Here is a 21727-nt window from a genome sequence, read left to right as displayed (position 1 = left end):
TGTAAAGACCCTATTTCTAAATAAGATCACACTCACAGGTTCTGGATGGATATACATTTTGGGGAGACACGGTTCAACCCAGCAGTGTGTCTGTGGCTATGCACACATGAACCATGCACAACAGCCCAGTAGTATTCATTACATGCTTCTTTTTGTTCATAGGGCACTTTCTGTTTTATAGAGAATGTGTGTGGGGAATGTGTGTGTGTGTGTGTGTGTGTGTGTGTGTGTGTTTTTGGTTGTGTTTCTTTGTTGTGGTTGTTTGGGGGTTTTTTGCAGTCCAGTGACCAGTGCTGTAAATCTTTGTCGCCTGCTTTTGGGGTGGTTCCAGGCCAGCGAGTGGGCTAGCATCCTGCATACACCTGACTGCTGTGAACTTCCTCCTTAAACCAAGGAGGTTATACCTCCTAGGGTTTCACCTCTTACTGTATATACAGGATGCTCCTTTTTTATGTGTTCTGATCACCCACATGGAATCCTCTAAAGTGGGATCCTAATACACTTCTGTGAGTTCACCACAGATGTTTCTTAGAGAGAATGCTTGAGGCAGAGCTGACCAGAGGGATGAGGAGGCAGGAAGAGCTGAATTCCTATCTCACCTCTGACATATTTTTTTCTGACATGTTACCTTTTTTTAAGAATTTATTTATTTATTTGACAAAGAGCAAGACAGCTCAAGCAAGCACAAGCAGGGCGAGCGGCAGAGGGAGAGGGAGAAGCAGACCCCCACTGAGCAGGGAGCCCAACACAGGGCTCCATCCCAAGCCCAATGCGGGTTTGGATCATGACCCAAGCCAAAGGCAGATGCTTAGCCAACTGAGCCACCCAGGCGCCCCCTCTAATGTGTTATTTTTTAGATAGCTCCGATTTTCCCTGTCCATGCCCGGGGAGGATGCATTCTTGCAAACATGCTGCTGCCCTTTACCTACATACATGGGCCCTCATAAAATACTTCTCTTCTTACTACTGATAGGGTAGCTGTTTTTAAAAATGGACCTTCCTGGGTTTGTCAACAAATAGTGAGTTTTTTCTAACTACTAGCTCTTTGCTGACACTGCAGACCATGAAAAGAAAACCAGTCCCCCCAGGACTAGAGGATTGGATAAGTAAACTGAGGCAGATGTATGCCATGGAATATTATGCAGCAGTTAGGAAATACTGAGTCTTTACAGAAACAAAAATAGACTTTAAAAGCACAGGGTTGTTGGAAACACGGCAAACTTTTGTGACTTCTGCATACACGTGTATATCACATTAGTGTAGGTGCTTGCTGGAGTGGGCAGGGGGGATGGCAGTGGGAATCCAGTGTGAGGGGGAAAATAAGGCAAGAGAGGTCTTTCATAGCAAAAGTGTCATGAGCTGAAGAATCTGATTAATTCAACTCTCTTCCCCTGAAGTTAAAAAAATCTTGCAGAGTTTAGAATCAGCATTTAGGATAGTAAAACAGTGAAGACAGCAATGGATTAAGTGTCAGAAAACAGGGCATAGATACTAAAAGTCGAGTTAAGAGGTTGGAAGCAGGAAATAGCTTTGTAATAGGACTTTCAGGATGAGCAGGGGAAGCTAGCTATACTCAGCACCACCAGAGTGTCTTTTTGTCCGGTGTAAATAAGACAGGGAAATGAGAAATCACAACTGAATTTAAAAAAAAAAAAAAAAACAGACATACAAGTTGCTGACATTTTCCACACTTGATTGAATGCTGACAATGGGCCGGGTGAAGTAGCTGAAGTTAGGGGCGAATCACAAAAGATCATAACTGTGAATCAGGAGAGGATGGGCTTTATCCCAAAGCTTGGAAGTTTGGAGGGGAAAGGCAGGAGGCAAGGTGCACTTCAGAAGGTTCATCTGGAGTGGCACGCAGAGAGAGCCACAGTTCTCTGTCAGTCCAGCTGTGAGGCAGAGAATGGAGATAGGAGGCCACTGGGCAGGAGAGGGAAGGACGGGAGCACAGTGGCAGCAAAGGGGATGATACACCTGACAAGCAATCGGCTGGCAGGGGAAAAAGATATAAAAAGAAGAAGATGGTGGCCAAAACTTGAATCTGAGCAATGGGAGAACAGTGTTTTAAATGGAGGGGCTGGGGGCACCTGGGTGGCTCAGTGGTTGAGCGTCTGCCTTTGGCTCAGGTCATGATCCCAGGGTCCCGGGATCAAGTCCCACATGGGGCTCCCCACAGGGAGCCTGCTTCTCCCTCTGCCTCTGTCTCTGCCTCTCTCTCTCTCTCTCTCTCTCTCTGTGTGTGTCTCTCATGAATAAATAATAAAATCTTTAAAAATATAAATAAATAAATAAATAAATAATAGATAGATAGATGATAGATAGATGATAGATAGATAGATAGATAGATAGATAGATAGATAGATGATAGATAGATAGATGGAGGGGTTAGGAAGCAGGCTCATTTAGAGTGAGAAAACTATTAAGGTTATGCCTAGATGAACAGAGCTCTAGTGAGGCCCTTCGCAGGAGCTACACTTCTGCAACCTCTGAAGCAAAGTCCTAAACATGGTCCTGCCCTGCTTCCTGGGAGTAGACAGTGGAGCCAGGAGCAGGAGGGTGGCCCTGAGACCCCCCGGGCCACAATGGCAGGCCTACTGCCCCTCAGCATGGGAAGAAGTGTGGTGGGTGCTCAGGAACTGTGGTGTGATGAGCTTCGGGACTTCTTATTCAGCAGCCACCGTTAGCTCCAAACAGATCTCAGCTGTCACTACCCCAATCAAAATCTTTTCACGGCTCTGCAGTGCTGCAGCCCAGCCCCACAGTCAGCCCAGGGTCTCCCCATCCCACCTCACGTCCAAGGGTGCTCCCTGCACACTCTCACTGCACCCAGCACCCAGGATGCCCTGCTCTAGCACCCCACAGTGTCGCCTACCCCTCCAAGGTCAGGCCCTCCTCAGTCCCCAAATGCCCTCCCCGTCCCCCGCCTGGTGAACTCCTCACCCTGCCAATTCCTGCCCAAATGCCATCTCCTCTCCAAAATCCTCTACGCGCCCAAGGAATTTTGACAGCCTCTCTGTTCACCTGTGTTAATATGTGTCTGAGCTCAGAAAGTTGTGGGCGGTCTGATCTTTGTAGCCCCTCGCCCCCACCAGTGCTGTACCCAGCTTATTTTCTTACTTAAACCATAGATGGTATCTATGTCATACAATGTTATTTGGGGCTTGAAAACACACAGAGTTCCTTTATAGTTAATAAGTATTCAAGGAAAATTTGGAGTCAGAATAAATCAAATGTGAATATTTTAAAGAATGAGAATTAGCCGTACTTAGCCATAATTTAGCAATGAAATAAGAACAAAGACTTGGCATTTCCCTTTATTCAACCTGTGATCATAGCGTGCCAAAGGGAGAGCCAGCCTTCTTTCTCTGATACTCTGATTTTCAGTCCAACTGTGTTACATCATGTTTTAGAAAATCACACAAGCTCAGTTCTTTCCAAACCCAAAATGCCAAAGCAAATCTGAACTGAACAATTACTGTTCATATGTACATAAATTTATTTAACAGAAACCATAATTTTGATACTTTATCAAACTGAACCTGGATCTCCCTGAAGAGAAATACGTGTGTGTGTGTGTGTGTGTGTGTGTGTGTGTGTTAATAGCTTTTTTGTGCATCACTGAACACACTTACCATTGGGGTCAGAAGGTATGGAGGACATTTTTGAGATTGGAATTCTTAAACAGGAATATTCAGATACAAGTGGGACTTGAAGGAGTTTCTAAGAATCTCTTATCTCAACTCCAGGGTTAAAATACAATAGATTAGAACAATACAGCTCATAATTTATTTCTATTCAACAAGCATTAAGTGCCAACCAAGTGCCAAATAGTGAGCAAAAACATATATGTCCAGCAAAAAACGTGCACAAATGGTTATAGCAGCTTTACCCATAAGAGCCAAAAACTAGAAACAACCCAAAAGCCAATCATTAATTAAAAAGCAAATAAATGGTGGCATATTCATATAATACTAAGTTGCTATGAAAAAAGAATGAACTACTGATAAATGCAGCAATTTGGATGAATCTTATGGGCATAAAGTGAAGTAAAAGATGCCCAGCACAAAAGAGTATATATGATATTATTCCATTTATTTGAAATATAAAAATGAGCAAAACTATAGTGTTAATGGCAGAGTAGTGGTAAACCTTGGGTCTTGCAGGGACAGAGTAATGACTTTGAGGGGGTGAGGGGTTACCTTCAGGGGGTCTGGGGTGGTCTTTATTTGTGTAATAGTAACACAAGTGTAATAAAAATATAAAAAATCATCAGGTGGGGCACCTGGATGGCTCAGTTGGTTAAGCCTTTGGCTCAGGTTGTGATCTCAGGGTCCTAGGATCGAGCCCTACACAGCGGGCTCTCTGCTCAGCAGGGATTCTGCTTCCCCCCTCCTTAAGCCCTCTCCCCACTCATGCTCTCGCTCTCTCTCCCTGTCTCTCACTTTCAAGTGAATAAATAAAAAATCTTTTTAAAAATATCACCAGGCTATAAACTTATAATTTAAATACTTTGCCATACGCCCTATATTCCTAATTCTTTTTTAAAAAATTAATACAGAGGGGCTCCTGGGTGACTCAGTCAGTTGAGCAACCAGTTGAGTACTCTTGGTTTCATCTCAGGTCATGATCTCAGGTTTGGGAGATGGAGCCCCATGTGGGGCTCTGCCCTCTTCAGCGAGTCTGCTTGAGATTCTCTCTCTCTCTCCCTCTGCCTCTCCCCTTGCTCACATTCAGCCTCTCTTTCTCTCTCTCAAATAAATAAATAAATCTTTTTAAAAAATTAATATGGCTGCAGATTGGGCTGCTAGAAATTCACTCAACTGAAATGACTTAAACAAATCTCACACGTGTTCAGGAAGTGACAACTACATCAGAACTTAGTTCTCTGCCTGACAACCGTAGATTTCCTGTCGTAAGACACATGCTGTGTCCGTAATGTGAGAAGGGGGAGCAGTGTGCATCCTCACACTTAACAGTACGATGTGTGGGCTCATCCAGTGTCTTGAGATAGTTTTTTATTATTGAGCTCAACTGGACTCTCTTTTACACCCCCCCCCAAGAGTTAGTCACAATCCAAACCCTTAGTGGCATATACATTGTGTATAAAGTCACATGAGTCTAGGTGCCTCCTAGGGTTGATTACTGATAATGAAACCCCTGGGAAAGTTGGCTCTGGGAATCCTAATGCCCACAGACTGGGATGTGGGCATAGTGGTGAGATGGCAGGGTGGTAGGGTGGAAGGAAGGCCACAACCCCCAGAACTGGCCCTCTGTCTTCTCCCCTTTCAGTGTTTGCTCTGTTGTCCAGGCAAAGCCAGATACGAGAAGTAAAACTGAGACACCTGGATGGCTCAGTGATTGAGCATCTGCCTTCAGCTCAGGTCATGAATCCGGGGTCCTGGGATCCACTCCCAAATCGGGTTCCCCACAGAGAGCCTCCTTCTCCCTCTGCCTGTGTCTCTGTCTCCCTCTGTGTGTCTCTCATGAATAAATAAATAAAATCTTAAAAAAAAAAATTCCTCCCTTGATTGTGAAGCTTTTGCCTTTGACCAGGACTCAAAAAAAAATGGTTATAATAAAAATTAAAATATAACAAAATAAGAGTGATTTTCTAACTTTCAATGCATCACAGCCAGCTGGAGGGCTTGCTAAACCCCGATGCTGGATCCCACCCCAGAGTCTCTGGTTCAGCCAGCCTGAAGCTACCTCCAACCAGCTTCCAGGGGATGCTGATGCCACTGGTCCGAGGACCACACTTTGAGAACTACTGGTGTAATGGAAAGAATAGGAAATCAGAGCATCAAAGTTCAAATCCTAAACTCTACTAATAATTTGTGACCTTGAGCAAGCAACTTAATCTATTTGGGCCTATTTCCTCTTCTGTATAATAAAGATAATATGTGTCCTGCTTGCCTTACAGAACTGGCTTTCGTATTTCATGAGTCCATTTCTGTTTTGAAAACCAGAAATCATTAGACCAGAATTTCTTCACTTTTTTGTGTCACAGACCCCTTTGGAAGTCTGTGGATACCTTCTCAGACTACTGTTTTTAAACCCACAAAATAAGATACAGAAGAGTACAAAGGAAACCAATTATATTGGAATATAATTATCACAATATTTCTAGAAAACAAATTTGCTTCTTAGTAAATTTTAGTCACATGCACTTCTTTAACATTAAAATAGGAGATCTCAGGGAGGGGCCAATAATTATTGCCATTGCAAGATAGTGATGAGGTTTTTAAATAACATTTCAAAATATCTGTATCACTTCTAATGTCATATGAATACATGTGATTTCTATTGGTGACAAAGTCACCATACTGCCAATATTATTATGGTTGGCTGCCTAATTTATAAAAGAAGGAATGCTAGAGACACTTCGGTGACTCCGTGGTTGGGCATCTGCTTTTGGCTGAGGTCATGATGCCAGGGTCCTGGGACCGAATCCCGCATTGGACTTCTCAAGGGAGGGCCTGCTTCTCCCTCTGCCTATGTCTATTTCATGAATAACTAAATAAAATCTTAAAAAAAAATAAAAGGAATGCTACAATAAGGATGTAACTGACAGACCCCTCCAAGATGGTAGTATGAAGTAAGTAGGTATGTTCCATTTTCAAGATACCGGATTAGCCAACATATTCTGAGACTCGCTTGGGTTTGTGCCCACATGTGAGCTTTTTTAAAACTCATAGACTAGAGCAAAAATGGCACAGCTGCAGACCTCCAGCTGGCATTGTGATGGCGGCCAGTGACATCTGACCCCTTTCACCCTTGAGCTTATTGGGCTGCTTCCCAGATAGCTTCTAAGAACTGCTGAAACTCAGAATTTTGTTAGTAAGAAGAACTCAATTTTCATTTTCCAAAGGAAAAAACCAGTATCTAGATCCCAGTGATCTGTTGGCTATAAAGAAAACATCTTTTTTGTCTAGACCCAAGGGTTGGGTCAGCAACTGCGGGCATTAAGATTATGGGATCAAGTGTCTGAGAAGCAGGGCTTGGATCAGTAAGTGATACCTGTATGAATCTGGGAGAAAGGCATTGTTGGTGCAGGTGGTTTAGGCCAAATATATATGCCCAGCGTTGACAGCTAAAATGGATAAAATCCATATGTCAAACAAGAGTGGAGATTTCCTCATATCGACGTAGCCATGACAAGCTTCGCCAAAGCTTGACCTTCCATGAACACACCCACTAGCAAGAGCCATGAGTCACCTGCACCTTTTTGTGGGGTAGCTCTGGACACCATTACGTAGCCCTGGAACTGCTTACAGGCACATAAACTGGAGGTGCAGCTGCTTTCAATCTGCAAGCCCAGGTGGGGGCTAGTTCTGGAGCTCTTCCAGAAGCTAACCTGTGGGCATAGGGAACCAGGCCCGTGTCTGCTAAAAATCTCATACGGCTTTCTTTACACTTTGCTATTATATGATGAAAGATTTGTCTAAACCCTGAGAGTGGGTGCATGGGTAACAGTAGTAGATGGTAAAAAGATTTGGGGTCCTCGAGTCTTATTTCCTTGGAAGCCAACGCAGTTCTCTCCTGTGCCGTATTTCAGGAGGTTTTTTAATGGACTTTTTGGTTTCCAGATAACAACCTCTTCTATAATATTGACATTAAGAGTAATAAAACGTTAGCCAGAACCTACCTCAGTTCTGAGCTTGAGATGCTCTGAATGGGATTTTTAAGAAGAACCAATAAAAAAGAGAAAATAGGTATATCCCTCGAGAGTATTTCTGCTTGTACCATGTCCTTTATATGAACTAAGAAAGATTTAAGCTTTAAAGAAGGTAATATACATGTATGGTAAAAATAAATTTTATATGGCAATAAAAAGGTATAAGATGGGAAATAAATGTTCCCTTCTCATCTCCCATCCCAATCTAAACCCTAATTTCTGTCCTCAACTGTTAACAGTTTTATAACTTTCTCTGAAAAGTTTTATGCGTGTGCATACATGTTTTATGTATATGCTTTTGCTTAAAAGTATACGCAAGTGAGATCATACCAAAACACTGTCTGTAGGGAATATCCTTGTTACAAACCTTTTGTGTACTTATAAAAGTATATCCCTCCAGTACTTTCCTACAATTAGAATTCTTGGGTCACATGTACAGGCGCTTAAAGTTTTAGCAGTATAACCAAATTGCCCTCCAATGTGATCGAATTGGTTTACCTTCCCACCAACAATGTAATAGATGCTTGCTGGCTCATACACCTGCCAACTCTGGCAATATTAAATGTTTTCAAACATTTGTCAATCTGGTGAGTCAAGAGTATCCCATTGCAGTTTTGACTTGCATTTCTTAAACTATAAGTGAGGCAGAGCATCTTTCCATTCACTTACGGAGTGTGTATTCTTGGTGTTCTTTGAATTGCTTGTTCATCATTCTTTACCTATCTTTCCTTTGAGCTGGTGTCTTTTCTGCTGTGGATTTTTGTATTCAGCAAATATGAATTCTTACTCTATGGTAAGCACTGTGTGCTGGTCACTAGACCTGCAACAGGGAGGAAACACTTTTTGGAACTCGCGGTGTTCTGGGAGACCAACATTAGTTCAATCATGCTCTGAATGGATGTATGTAACAGACTGAGTTAAACACCTTGGAAAAGAGGCTTTTGCATCTCTTAGAGTATGTGAAAGAAGAGACAGGCCTGAACTGAGGGTTGGGGAAGGCTCCCCTAAGGAACTGACCTCTAAAGAACAAATACGATTTGGGGTTCAGAGAAACACTTCTGGAAGAAGGAACAGATTGTTCAGGGAACCTGTATTAGGTGGGCTAAAAGAAGGCCAGAGAGCAGGGCACAGGGAGCAGAATAAAAGTGATTCATGATGAGGCTGCACCACATCACCACGGGCCCCAACCCATTAAGGTTTTTTTTGTTTTGTTTTGTTTTTGTTTTTTACTTTTTCAGATTTATTTAAAAAAAAAAAAAAACCAGAATGATAAAAAAAAAAAAGCCATCAACAAGGAAGCCAGACACAGGCCAGAAGGCCAGAAGGTAGCTAGAAAAATATGCCTTAGGAAAGTTAGGGAGCCCTATTACCTTTAAAAATATAAAGCTGTACATAACAGCTATTTTTCTGTTGATCTAGCTACTCCTGCCCTACCCTCCAACATGGCACTGCTGGCTTGCCTTGTAAGACCTCAGTTTCATAAAGAATCCCATGTACACATAGGCTGGTAGTAGTTCTTAATTCACTAGAAGATCTCATCCCCATATGGTCTCATTCCAGGTATGTGGCCGACTACCTTCATCATTCTTAGAGATGGTTTCACCTCTTGAAAATACAGCTACTAAAGCACAAAACATTGTTTTTATAATGATCAACAAATCTCCCCCTCCATTTACAAGCAGGTGGTAAATGACTACAGAGTTTCTTCTCTTACAGAAATAGAAGGGTGTGGAGTCATAGTTGATGGTCAAACCTGTATTCCGAGGAGAATATTCTGGCTGAAAAAGAGGGGAAATAGGTAGATCAATTGGAAGGTTTTCCAATTCGACCAGATGAGATCTAGTGGTGGTCTTGCCCTGCATTATGGCCATGGACATGGAGGGAAGTTGATGAATTTAAGATATATCCAAGAGGTCAAGTAAAATTTAAACACTGGATTGGATATAGGAGATAAGGAAGAGGGAAAGGTCCAGGATAATTCCTCCTTGTCTAGTGAAGTGGATGGTAATACCACTTAACATAGCAAACACTGGAAGAGGTCTAGGGTGAGATGGGGCCTACATATCTAAGTGAAGCAGTCCAGTAAGCAATCAGATAAAGAAATATGGGACCAGAGGAGAAATCTGGAATGGAAAAAGAAATTTGGAAGTCAGCAGAATACAGTAATTAAAGCCATGGCATAAAAAAATAAGAAGAAAAAAAATAAATAAATAAATAAATAAATAAATAAATAAATAAATAAATAAATAGATAGATAAATAAAGCAAGCCATGGCATAAATGAAATTGCCCAAGAAATACACCACCCAAATTGGGTCTACTCTTAATCCTCAAGGAACACTAATCTTCAGTAGCCAAGTACAGATAGATGACATGGGAAAGAAAGAACAGATGAGTAGCTTGAGAGGAGGAGGACAGCAAGCTGACTGTGTTGTGCCAGAAACCAGAGCTAGAATATTTCAGTTAGGATGGCACGGTCTGTAGCGCCAAATATTGCTGAGACACACCTAGCAAGGGAAGGCCTGGAAGAGGCCTGGTGGATGTAGCAACATGGAGGTCCCAGGGACCATTCATCTCAGTCGTTCCAGTGGAGTAATGGTGGCAGGAGTCAAGTTGGAGATGGTTGAAAAATGAATGGGAAGTGGGGAATTGGAGAGACTATATGGACCACTCTCAAGTGTGGTTTCTGAGAGAAAACACCTGCAAACCAATTCGTCCTCAGTCTCTCGTCTGGACCTTCTTTGCCACTCATTAAATTGAATTGATTTTATAATTCAGTATTCGGTATTCCACAGCTGGGGGGGGGGTCTCCCAGTAGTCATGGCAACCAGCCAGCCAGGGATGGAGTCTGCAGGGGCCCTGCCTGTAAATAGGAAGCTCTTGCACCCTTGAAGCAGCTCTGACTCTGCTGGCCTCCAGAGACCCACTGTAGAAACACTGCTAAAAATGGATTTAAGGAACAGAGTCCTTATATTTTAAGATACCTCCTGAAAAAAAACGGAAGGATAAATGGGGTCTAGGATTTGGAGAGTGAAACAGGATAAACCATGAGTTGATAATTAGTGAAGCTGGGTGATATATACACGGAGGTTTATTTTACTGTTCTTACTGCTTTTCTTTGTATATAAATGTTTCCGTAATATATAATACATGGCACACAATTAAATTTAGTAACTCTGTGAAAGTGAAGTTTGCAAAGAGCCAGTGACCATCACAGGCCCACTGTGTATATGACACTTGATACCAAATCTCTTGGGCACCTGGGTGTCTCAGTGGTTGAGCGTCTACCTTTGGCTCAGGTCGTGACCCCGGGGTCCCGGGATCGAGTCCCACATCAGGCTCCCTGCATGGAGCCTGCTTCTCCCTCTGCCTGTGTCTCTACCTCTCTATCTCTGTGTGTGTGTGTGTGTGTGTGTGTCTCATGAATAAATAAATAAAATCTTTTTTTAAAGCATCCCAGATCTCTTTTAAAGCCAATACACCATTCGCTTAGGGGTTTCAAGGTGCTGAAGGCCTAATGGAAGAAAGTCAGCTCTCATGTGCTATCCTTTCTTCTCAAACTGAACACTTCGTTCCTTACCCCCTTCTCCTTTCTTACCTCCCTCCTGATTGTGGACACATTTCAGTCACTTCTCATCTTCATGAACTTGAACAAGTTTCCTCTAATCCCTGGGCTGGGGACGCGCACCCGCCTAGCAGTGTCACTAGGGCTCATTCTGACAGGGTATGTGGGAGCAGCTAGCATGGCTCAGAGCCTCAGGAGCGCACAGAAGTCAGACAGGTCATACAAATGAATGAAGGGATCAAGTAGCAGAAGATCATGGGACCCTCTTGTCCTAGCTTTAGCTTTGTCACTTTTAGTAGACATACAAGTAGAAAGAATTATGAGAAAGTTGCTATTCTGTGAGACAAATAACAATGCAAGCATGCTCATAAATGGAATAAATAATCCATAGTCATAAACAAATGGGCAGGAAACCAAACTTTAGCCTCAGTGTCGGGGGGTCCTAGGGAGCGGTGGGGTTGGGGCCAACCAGAGCGCACAGGCCCCATCTAACGGGGCGGTCCTCCTCAGCTCCAGCTGGTTGCCGCTGTAAGGAAATGTGGAGCCAATGCTAACATGTCTTCTTGTTTTACAAGAGAAGCTAGAAGCTAGAGAACCCAAATGGAGTTTGGGTTCAATTATATAAAAACAAAACAAAACACGATGAAGGCCAAACTAAGCTTATCTGTGGGCCAAAATCAGCTCACAGGCTGCCAGCGTGCAACCTCTCCCCTAGATGATGGGATATAATGCAGTTTGCCTTCCTCTCCTTTTCTCTTCTTCCTTTTTCTCCTTCACCTCTCTATTTCCACATCCTTCTCTCCTAACCATTCCCACATCTCCTTTCTCTACTAAATCTGAGAGGTGGAAGGGATTGAATGGGTTGAATGGTTCATGCCCTAGATGCCTCACCTCTGTCTCAGCCTCATTCAGTGCCAGGCACATAGCAGATCCTCATCAAACACTTGATGAATTAATAATCCAGCAACTAGGGGAAGGGGGCAGGGGGCAGTTCACTTTCTTGTGCACACCCTCGGCTTACACGAGGAATTGTCTCCTTGTTCTTGACAGCTCTGCGAAGTCGCTCTGGCCGCTCCATCATCAATGGGAACTGGGCAATTGACCGGCCAGGAAAATATGAAGGTGGAGGGACCATGTTCACCTACAAGCGTCCGAATGAGATTTCAAGCACCGCGGGAGAATCCTTTTTGGCTGAAGGCCCCACTAATGAGATCTTGGATGTCTATGTGAGTGTGGATGTTTCTGGACTGTTGGGATTTTGCATCTTGTTTCTTCTAAGGACCACGCTTAGCACAAATAAACAACGAATCATTGCCCGGGCCCAAAAAAACCATTCGAGCTGAGCCTTTGGAGGTGCCTAAATGCTTGACGTTCACCTTTGCCATTCACCTCTGAATGTACCTAGTTCATAGAAACCTTAACCTCTACCAGATGCTTATTACTCTCAGAGTTTATTGACCCCCTAAAACCATTTTCACTTGTTGAACCAAATCAGAGGCAAAACATATCCTTTATTTCATGAGCATTGGCTCCCCTCCAGGCACTTTTCTCCTAATGCTAATTTGGCATGTTTTCTTTTTATGGCAAAAGAAAGCAAATGCTTAGAGCAAGACAAGACTGCTCAAGTTCCCAGCCCTCTTCAAATTCTATTAAAGCGAATGAAGAAACAAGAACTCCAGAGTACTCCAGATGATACAATAAAGCTTGGAGTAACAATGTAGAGGTTTACTACAAGTTCCTTGCCTTGCAGAAGACACAATTTGGGATTTATTTTACAAGAAACTAAATTATTAAGCCTCTCAAGAGTTTGAAACAGACCTTCTTTTTAAAAGAAAGCACTAAAATCCATCCTTCTTAAAAAGATCAGGAAATTTCTTAAAGTGACAAGAAATGAAAGCTTGAAATGAGCTTTTATAAAGACGAGCTCACCCATGTATCTGCATTCTCTTACTATCTCCAAAACTATGCTAATCTATATGCTATCTGCTGTGTTTGAATTCTATAAATACCAGTTCTCAGTTCTCCAGCTATATAGTTACATGTTTGTTCCTGTTGGGCCTGGTGGCTCATAGACTAGAAACTATAAAAGAAGCCTTATTATGGTTAATTTTGAATATGTTTTTAAGACTGTCCAGTTGGTTGTTGGACTCTGGGTAAGTCTCAAATGGGATTAGGGGTAAAGGACCCACTGTGGGTGGTCTAGGATGTAGTGGCCAACAATAATTTCATAAATGGGACAAGGTTTGCACTGGCAGGATGCTCATGCAGAAGAGGCATAGGAGAGGCAGGGATGGTGTCCAGCCTCAGACCCACTGTCAGATTATGCAAAAAGAGAAACAAGGAAGTTAGGAGTAGAGGATGGGAAGCAGAGGCCACACCACAGCATCCCTTGGGGTCCTGTGTTCACCACCATGGTTCTTGGGTGTAAGGATCTCGGTGGTCCTCATGTCTGCCTTCCCTCGGGTGATCTGTAGAAAGGCCCGATTTCACATGCAGAGAGCAAGTAAGGGATGATGGCAGAGAGAATGGACACTTTCATGAACCAAACAGCACCCACTGTGCCGGGGTGACTGGGAGATGCTTGTGGCTTTAAAGGATCTAAGAGACAGCTGTGATTCTGATCTCCTTCTCCAGTTGAAGAAATCGAAAGCGATGAGACCATGGGATGTGCTCTAGGTTACACAGCTGGTCAAGAGGAGAGCCCCTTTATGAAGTGGTAGAGACAGAAACATCTGAACAGGACAGTGTCTCCTTGCCTGGCTCATATTCACACTGCAGATTCCCATTCTGGCACTCTCTTTAGTCCAGCACCCTACTTCTCACCAGGAAGGCACAAGGGCCTTCGTGTTCCAAAGCCAATAGGGAGGGATTCATTCTGCAAAGCCATGATGATTTATTTTGTGGGTTTTTTTGTCCCAGACCATGTTTAATTCCTGACTTCCACGTCCTCCTGCAGCTCCCTGCTTGATTCCTTGCTTTTGTCATTGGGTCCTAGGAGAGTAGAAACCAGGGAGACTGACTTCCTTTACACCGGTCTTCCTGACCATGTCTTCTTGTGGTTCTGGAGCTTTCCACGGATGAGAGGGGATGAAACGCAGAAAGCAAATGAGGGAGAGGGTGGGGCAGACCTTTCCTTAGCCAGCCTCAAAGCCAGGTAGGGTTCAGGAGCATGAAGGATCCCAGGCTGGCTCTGCCCAAGACGGCTGGCTCTTCTTTGTGTGACTCTATCTCGCCACCTGGTGTTCGAGTGCGTTCCCCTGGAGCATAAACCTGGCTTGGCCATTTTGAGAGCGCTGAGCAAAATCTAAACCATAGGATACGATGGTTGAGAGCCAACAGAAAACCTCTGCAGCCAGTGTTCCCCTCTTCCTATTTGGAATAGGAATAAAACTTTGACTTTCAGCCTAGTTGTCTTCTAAGTTCTTCATTCTTCAAAAGCAAATTAACAAAAAAACATCTGGAAAGAGCTTTCATTTAATCTGCCACAGGTTCACTTATATGCTTAGATCTGAATCAACCCACTTGTTTATAGACAGTGCCATTTACACCAGGGAACCCTGGGCCAGCGGGAGGGGGATGTGCGTGTGTCGCAGGGCAGTGATATCGACCTCTGTGTTGTCAGATGATACACCAGCAGCCTAACCCGGGAGTCCACTATGAGTACGTCATCATGGGGACCAACATCATCAGCCCACAAGTGCCTCCTCACAGGAGACCAGGTAAAACCTCTTGTTTTACTGCCAAGCATGCCCATCATTTCCTTTTGAAGTCCTCTGTATCTCTTCTTGTGCATCTTCCTTGTGTCTCTCAGTCAACGCAGAGAAAACCCATGGACATGGCTTGAGATCAGAGGATGCTTCACCATTTGTCTGAGCCTTTGCTGATAAGAAGGTCTCATTCCCTTGATTCAAAAATGAGGTGAACATCCCCAGTCTGTCTTTCCAGTTCAACATTTTGAGATACCTTATATTAGCTTCCTAAGGCTGTAGAACAAATTACTTCAACCTTAGTGATTTAAACAACATAAATTTCCTACCGTTCAGAAGGTCAGAAATCCAAAATGGGTTTTGCTGGGCTGGAATCAAGGTGTCAGCAGGCTGTGTTCCCCTCGAAGGCCCCAGAAGGTTCTATCGTCCTGCACTTTTCACTTTGATAAGCCTTCTGCACTCCTTGCTGCTTGGCCTCTTCCTGCATCGTCAATGCTGGTTGAGTGGCACCTTCAGATCTCAGGCTCCGACCCTCTTCTTCCCTCATCACGTCTCTGGGCCCAACCAGACAATCCAGGACAGTTCTCTATCCCCTAATCTTTAACTACATCACATCTGCAAAGTCCCTTTTGCCATATAAGGTACCATACTCCTTTCCAGGTATTAGGATGCAGACACCTTCAGAGGGCTATCACTCTGTCCAACTTGTGCCTTTTTTTTCTTGGTCCCCTTTTGCTTCTGTTGACACTACTTTGACTTAAAAGAAAAGATTAATGAGTTCACACCTAATTGTCCTGATTATCTGCCTCTTTCCTGTGGGCTCTGCTGAATGACACAACAGGCAGAGAAATATCTACAGATATTTCTTTACCAAATGACAATGGAACCCACCACCCAAATGGAGACCGTCTTTTCCATCTTTGGAACAGGAAGTTCTGCATAAATATTAATGATAATATCACTCACATGCACTGAGTCCTTGCTGTGTGCCAGACACTGCTAAGCCCTTCACATAGATTAACTCATCAAATTATCACAACAGTGCTCAGAGGAAGGTGCCTCATTTTAAAAAGAAAGAAATGGAAGCTCAGACAGATGGACTTATTTGTCTGGGTCCCACAGTGACCTCAGTCTCCTGTGCCTGTCATACCGTCCAGGGTTACCTGGTCTGACACCTGTCCTAGGAAGTGAGGACACAGATGTGAGGCCTCATCCGAGCTCCTTCTCTGGCCCACCAAATGGGTAACCGGATTATCCGATTATCACAGGTCAGGGAGGAATCACTTGGCTCCTGGAGACAACAGGGCGGGAGCTGGGCACATTGGCTGCCCGTGTTGTCCACACCGCAAGTCAGCAAAATTCAAGCCATTTGCAGAAACCATACGCAGTCTGAAAAACCATTTGCAGAAACCATACGCAGTCTGAAAACCAAGCTCAGACAGCATAATGTTAGGGTTGCTGAGATCTGATGCTGATTCAATAGGAACCATTGGACAGACTGTTTGAAACCCTACAGGATGATGATGATGGATAACAAGCCTGATGGGTAGCATGGAATTGGCTACCTGGGACAGGGCAGGTCCATTGTAAAAAGTTGGTGAGGAGAGGCATTCTGGACCAGGCTTTATCCTCCATGAACTCAGGCTTCACCATCCATCCGTGAACTCAAAATTTGCTGTGCACCTCAGTCAAGTCAGAAACTTCTCTGAGTACATTCCCAGTCTACAGAATAGTGATGGGAAAAACCTTACATTCAAAAGGGGAACTGGAGGGTATTATGCTGAGTGAAGTAAGTCAATCGGAGAAGGACAAACAGTGTATGTTCTCATTCATTTGGGGAATATAAATAATAGTGAAAGGGAATATAAGGGAAGGGAGAAGAAATGTGTGGGAAATATCAGAAAGGGAGACAGAACATAAAGACTTCTAACTCTGGGAAATGAACTAGGGGTGGTGGAGGGGGAGGAGGGCGGGGGGTGGGGGTGAATGGGTGACGGGCACTGAGGGGGGCACTTGACGGGATGAGCACTGGGTGTTATTCTGTATGTTGGTAAATTGAACACCAATAAAAAATTAATTTATTTAAAAAAAAAGAAATAGGAAGAAAAAAAATAAAAAAAATAAATCTTCAAAAAAAAAAAAACAAAAGGGGTTTTTTTTGGAGGGGGCAGACAGTGGAAGAGATTGAGTATCAGGTGTCCATCCCAACATAGTGCCCAGTGCATGCAAGATGTACAAAAGATTTTAAAATGTTTTTGCCTGGTAATATTTTAGTCTCACTTATATCAGTATGCCTAGTCTTGATTCTGTTGATTTAAATCATCTTTAGTATTTTAAGCCATGAAGTATTGTAAGTGGTGAAGGGTGGAGAAAGCCCTAAGTTTTAACTAGATTCTACTGTAACTCTGGAATTTGCCTCCTTGTTTTGTATCAAACTAGCATATACTTAAACAATAGTCAATCAAAATAGAATACGTAAAGTAAGATGCAAGTGCTCCATAATTGCCCAAACTTGGAAGCAACCAAGATGCCCTTGTTAGGTGAATGGATGGATAAACTGGGGTACATCCAGCTAGTGGAATATTATTCAGCACAAAAAGAAGTGAGCCACCTACCCATGAAAAGACATGGAGGAAACTTAAATGTGCATTATTAAGTGAAAGAAGATAATCTGAAATGATTCCAACTATATATTATGGGGAGATACTAAACACATCAGAGGTTGCCAGGGGCTAAGGGGGAGGGACGGATGAATAGGCAAACAGGATTTTTAGGGTACTGAAACTATTCTCAATGACACTGTAATGATGGATACATGGCATTATACATGTGTCCGGATCCATCGAATGTACACCACCAAGGACTCCTGGGTGGCTCAGTCGGTTGAGCATCTGCCTTCGGCTCAGGTCAGGATCCCAGGGTCCTGGGATGATCCCCACAGCCAGCTCCCTGCTCAGTGGGGAGTCTGCTTCTTCCTCTGTCCTTCACCCTGCTCATGCTCGCTCGCTCTCTCCCCAAATAAATAAATAAAATGTTAATAAAAAAAAGAATGTGCACCACCAAAATTAATTCTAATGAAGACTGTGGGCTTTGGGTGATAACGATGTGTCAGTGCAGATCCATGGATGGTAACAGCGGTACCACTGTGATGCGGGACATCGATGGGGGAGGCAGCACATGATGTGGGACCAGGGGAGGTATGGGAACTCTGTAGTTGCCACTTAATTGTGCTGGGTACCTGAAACAGCTCTAAAGAAGGAGGAGGAGGAGGAGGAAGGGAAGGAGGAGAAGGGGAAGAAGAAGAAAGAAGAAAGAAGAAAGAAGAAAGGAAGAAGAAGAAGAAGAAGAAGAAGAAGAAGAAGAAGAAGAAAGAAGAAGAAAGTCTATTTAAAGAAAATAAAAAGCAATATGCCCCAACTTCATCCCCTGACCCCATTCCAAGAGGGAATATCTCGTAATGATTTGGAGGGACTCCACCCAGCCCTTTCCTGTGCACATAGAAACAGCTTATTACCAATTTGAACTTTTGTCTGCAGTCTAAGTGTACAGGGAACATCCCATGCCAGTCGTTTCCAGAAGTCTAACTTACATCTCGCCTCTACTTCAGACTTCCTCAAAACTTGCAGAGAACTCAATCTCGGTCAATCGGGGGCCTACACACACACACACACACACACCCCAGTTTGAGTACAGATCCCTGCCGGGCACAGGAAGAGATCCCTAGTACTCAGGGAACCCTGGCTTTCTGACTCCAGCCTCTCCTTGCCTTGAAAACATCTCTGTCTGTCTGTCTCTCTCTCTCTGTCTTTCAAAAAATGCCCTCTACTTTCCCCTTCTCTCTCCTCCTCCTTCCCCTCTGCAGGCTCTGGTATCTGGGCCTCATTACCCTTACTGAGAACTCAGGCTTTCACTGTAGGAAGGAGGAGCTGTTGACTTCCAGCAGCTTCTACTTCTCTGCAAGAGTCCAAGCCCAGAAAACCTAAGAGCTTGGCCACTGGGGCCGGGAGAGGAGGAGAAACAGACATAAAGGGCAGAGCGTATCTCCATGTCACACTGTATATTTACTTCATTATTCAAAACAAAAATAGCATAGCATCCATCTGTAGTTGTAGCACAATGTATTTTAACCACCACCCCAGCGGACATTTAATTTCACTTTACTATTTGGCTTTTTCAAAACACACTTTAGTAACCAGGCTTGTACATACAGCTTTATGTAAAAGAATGAATAGTTGTATGATAAATATCCTAAAGACTGAACCACTAGGTCAAGAGGTATGTGCATTTAAAAGTTGGGTAGAGGGACACCTGGGTGGCTCAGTGGTTGAGCATCTGCCTTCAGCCCAGGATGTGATGCTGGGGTCCCAGGATCGAGCCCCACATCCGGGCTCCCTGCATGGAGCCTGCTTCTCCCTCTACCTGTGCCCCTGCCTCTCTCTGTGTCTCTCATGAATAATTAAATAAAATCTTAAAAAAAAATAAAACGTGGGTAGCGTGTTGCTGGAGGGGAGGTGGGAGATGGGGTAACTAGGTGATGGGCATTTAGGAGGGCATGTGATGTAATGAGCACAGGGCAACTGTGAATGCAACCGATGAATCCCTGAACTCTACCTCTGAAACTAATAACACACTATATGTTAATTAACTGAATTTAAGTAAAATAAATTTTAAATAAATAAGTAAAAATTGGGTAGATACGGGCAAATTGCCCTCTAAAAATTTGTGTCTGTTTTCAGACTACCCCCTCCCCAGGTTTTCCTGTGCGGGTTTTAAGGATTTAAAGGTCTCCAAAGTTTTTCATCTTTATTGCTCAGCTAATAAAGTTGTGGTGGTTATTTTTGTTTCCACATGTAGTTCTTTAATTATGAGTGAAGTTGAGTGCTTTTGTATGGCTTTCGGCTGTTTATATTTCTTTTTATGTGACTTGCATCTTCCTGGCCCTTGCCTGCCTTTCCTACTGAGACATTCGTCTTTCCCTTACTCATTTTTAATTATGTTTTGAATATTAGGGAAATTAGTATCTGCATGTTTAAAATACATGTGCTAGGAATTGGAAATGATCTCATGCTACATAATTTCTAATGTCAAAGGGATCCCTCTGTAGGCCTCAGTGTCCGGGACAGTCTTACATCTATGTGTGTGCACCTGCTTGTCCTAGGGGAGCCCTTCAACGGCCAACTGGTAACAGATGGGAGGAGCCAGGAGGAAAGAGAAGACAAAGAGGAGACCGAGGAGACGGAAGATGTGCGCGGTGGAGCACCTGAAGTGTTCACCTCAGAATCAGCGCAGACCTTCCCAGTCAGGCATCCAGATGGGTTTTCTTCCCATCGACCAGACAATTTGGTGCCGGCGGTGCCACAGCCCCCACGGCGAGGCCGAGACCACAACTGGAAGCAGCTGGGGACAACGGAATGCTCGACAACCTGTGGGAAAGGTGAGCTAGAGTGTGGGCAAGGACGGTCTGCAGATCCCCAGGTGAGGAATGTGTGGCTGGGCTCGGGGGACATGGCAAATCCTCCCTTCCTTGAGCTTGGCTAAGAGATGGGTCATTGGTGTGATATGGGGCTGAGGGTCCCCAAGACCACTCTCAAGCTTGATGGTCCATAAAGAGAATGTGCAAGACTCAGAAGAACTGCTGCGCTTGTGGTTACAACTTATTACAGTGAAAGGATACAGATGAGTATCCTCAGGGCAAAATGCACATGTGGCCAAGCTCAAGAGGAAGCAGGGGCCAGCTGCCAGGTGTCCCACCCCAAGATTGTGGCACGCGGATGCTCAGAATTCTCCCGGCGATGATGGGTGACAGCAGGACCCAACATGGCCAACCAGATAAGCATCTCAAGGTTTGATGACCAGGGGCTCATGTGGCTCAGCTACACAGGCATGTAGCCCCCACATGACTGACATTAGCTACTCAGCCTTTAGCACCCAGAAGTCAAAATGAGAGAGAGAGCCTGGCCCAAGATCTCAGGCACACAGAAACAGGCACACAGCCAAATCATATTATTGGCATGAATTGTCTTGTCAAACGGACACAGTGTGGTCCAAACATAGAAAAACACTCCTATCAGCAGAATATTCCATGGGCTCCAAGGTGGTCTCCAGCCCTGCTCAAGGGCCAGTCCTGAAGAAGGCCTTTCTTTGGAGTGTGCAGGGTTTGAGTACCCAGGGCCTGCTGAGTTAACTCTCTCCTGCACCTTGTTCACCAAGTTTACGATCTAGAAGTTGATGTGTACTTACACAAATACCAGGTAAAGCTCGTTCTCAAATCTATGATTCCAGAAAAGAAAAGCACACTCACTGGGCTTGAGGTGTGAGCTGGCTTTTACAGTCACCAACACTCACAGCTGCCCACCATGCTCCCTGTAAAATCTTCACCCCATATCGTCCCATTTTCCTAACCCATCAGCTAAGACCCCAGGGATAAGCCTGCAGCCCAGCCAGGCCAGCTCTATGGACTCCTTGCAGGAAGGGAGACCACACACCAGAGGGAAGAGATGGTGTCTCTCCGAACAAAAGAAAAAGAGTTGCAGGATTTGGGAGAAGATGAATGGAGTTCAGGTGAAATTTAAAGAAAGCCAGGTGTTGATAGGCTCAAAGCAAAGCATGGCTGCGTGCAAAGGGGTCAATATCAATATCATCCTGAACTGTGAAGTGGATGCAGGGCCCTATTTCCTTGAAAACTCCAAAGTTAAGGTGGGCGTGGGATGAGGTGTTCCAGAAGCCCCTTAACGAACATCTGGCACCTGGGTTCGAAATTGATGCTGAGAAGGTGGGC

At 44.1% G+C, this 21727-nt stretch overlaps 1 protein-coding gene across 4 annotated transcripts in view; it reads left to right on the top strand.

The window, feature by feature from the left end:
• Positions 1-21727, top strand: part of THSD4 (thrombospondin type 1 domain containing 4) — a 575779-nt gene that overhangs the window by 515522 nt on the left and 38530 nt on the right. For all 4 annotated transcript variants that reach the window (XM_055320025.1, XM_055320026.1, XM_055320024.1 and 1 more), the window contains 3 exons: positions 12293-12468; positions 14865-14961; positions 20108-20383. In XM_055320025.1, the coding sequence (XP_055176000.1) occupies positions 12293-12468; positions 14865-14961; positions 20108-20383 (549 nt within the window). The remainder of the gene's footprint in view (positions 1-12292; positions 12469-14864; positions 14962-20107; positions 20384-21727) is intronic.

Source organism: Nyctereutes procyonoides, unplaced genomic scaffold, assembly GCF_905146905.1.
Source record: "Nyctereutes procyonoides isolate TBG_1078 unplaced genomic scaffold, NYPRO_anot_genome, whole genome shotgun sequence".
In the NCBI taxonomy this organism is placed as follows: domain Eukaryota; kingdom Metazoa; phylum Chordata; class Mammalia; order Carnivora; family Canidae; genus Nyctereutes; species Nyctereutes procyonoides.
The sequence above is the reverse complement of the archived record's forward strand: the minus strand, read 5'-3'. Positions and strand labels throughout refer to the sequence as shown.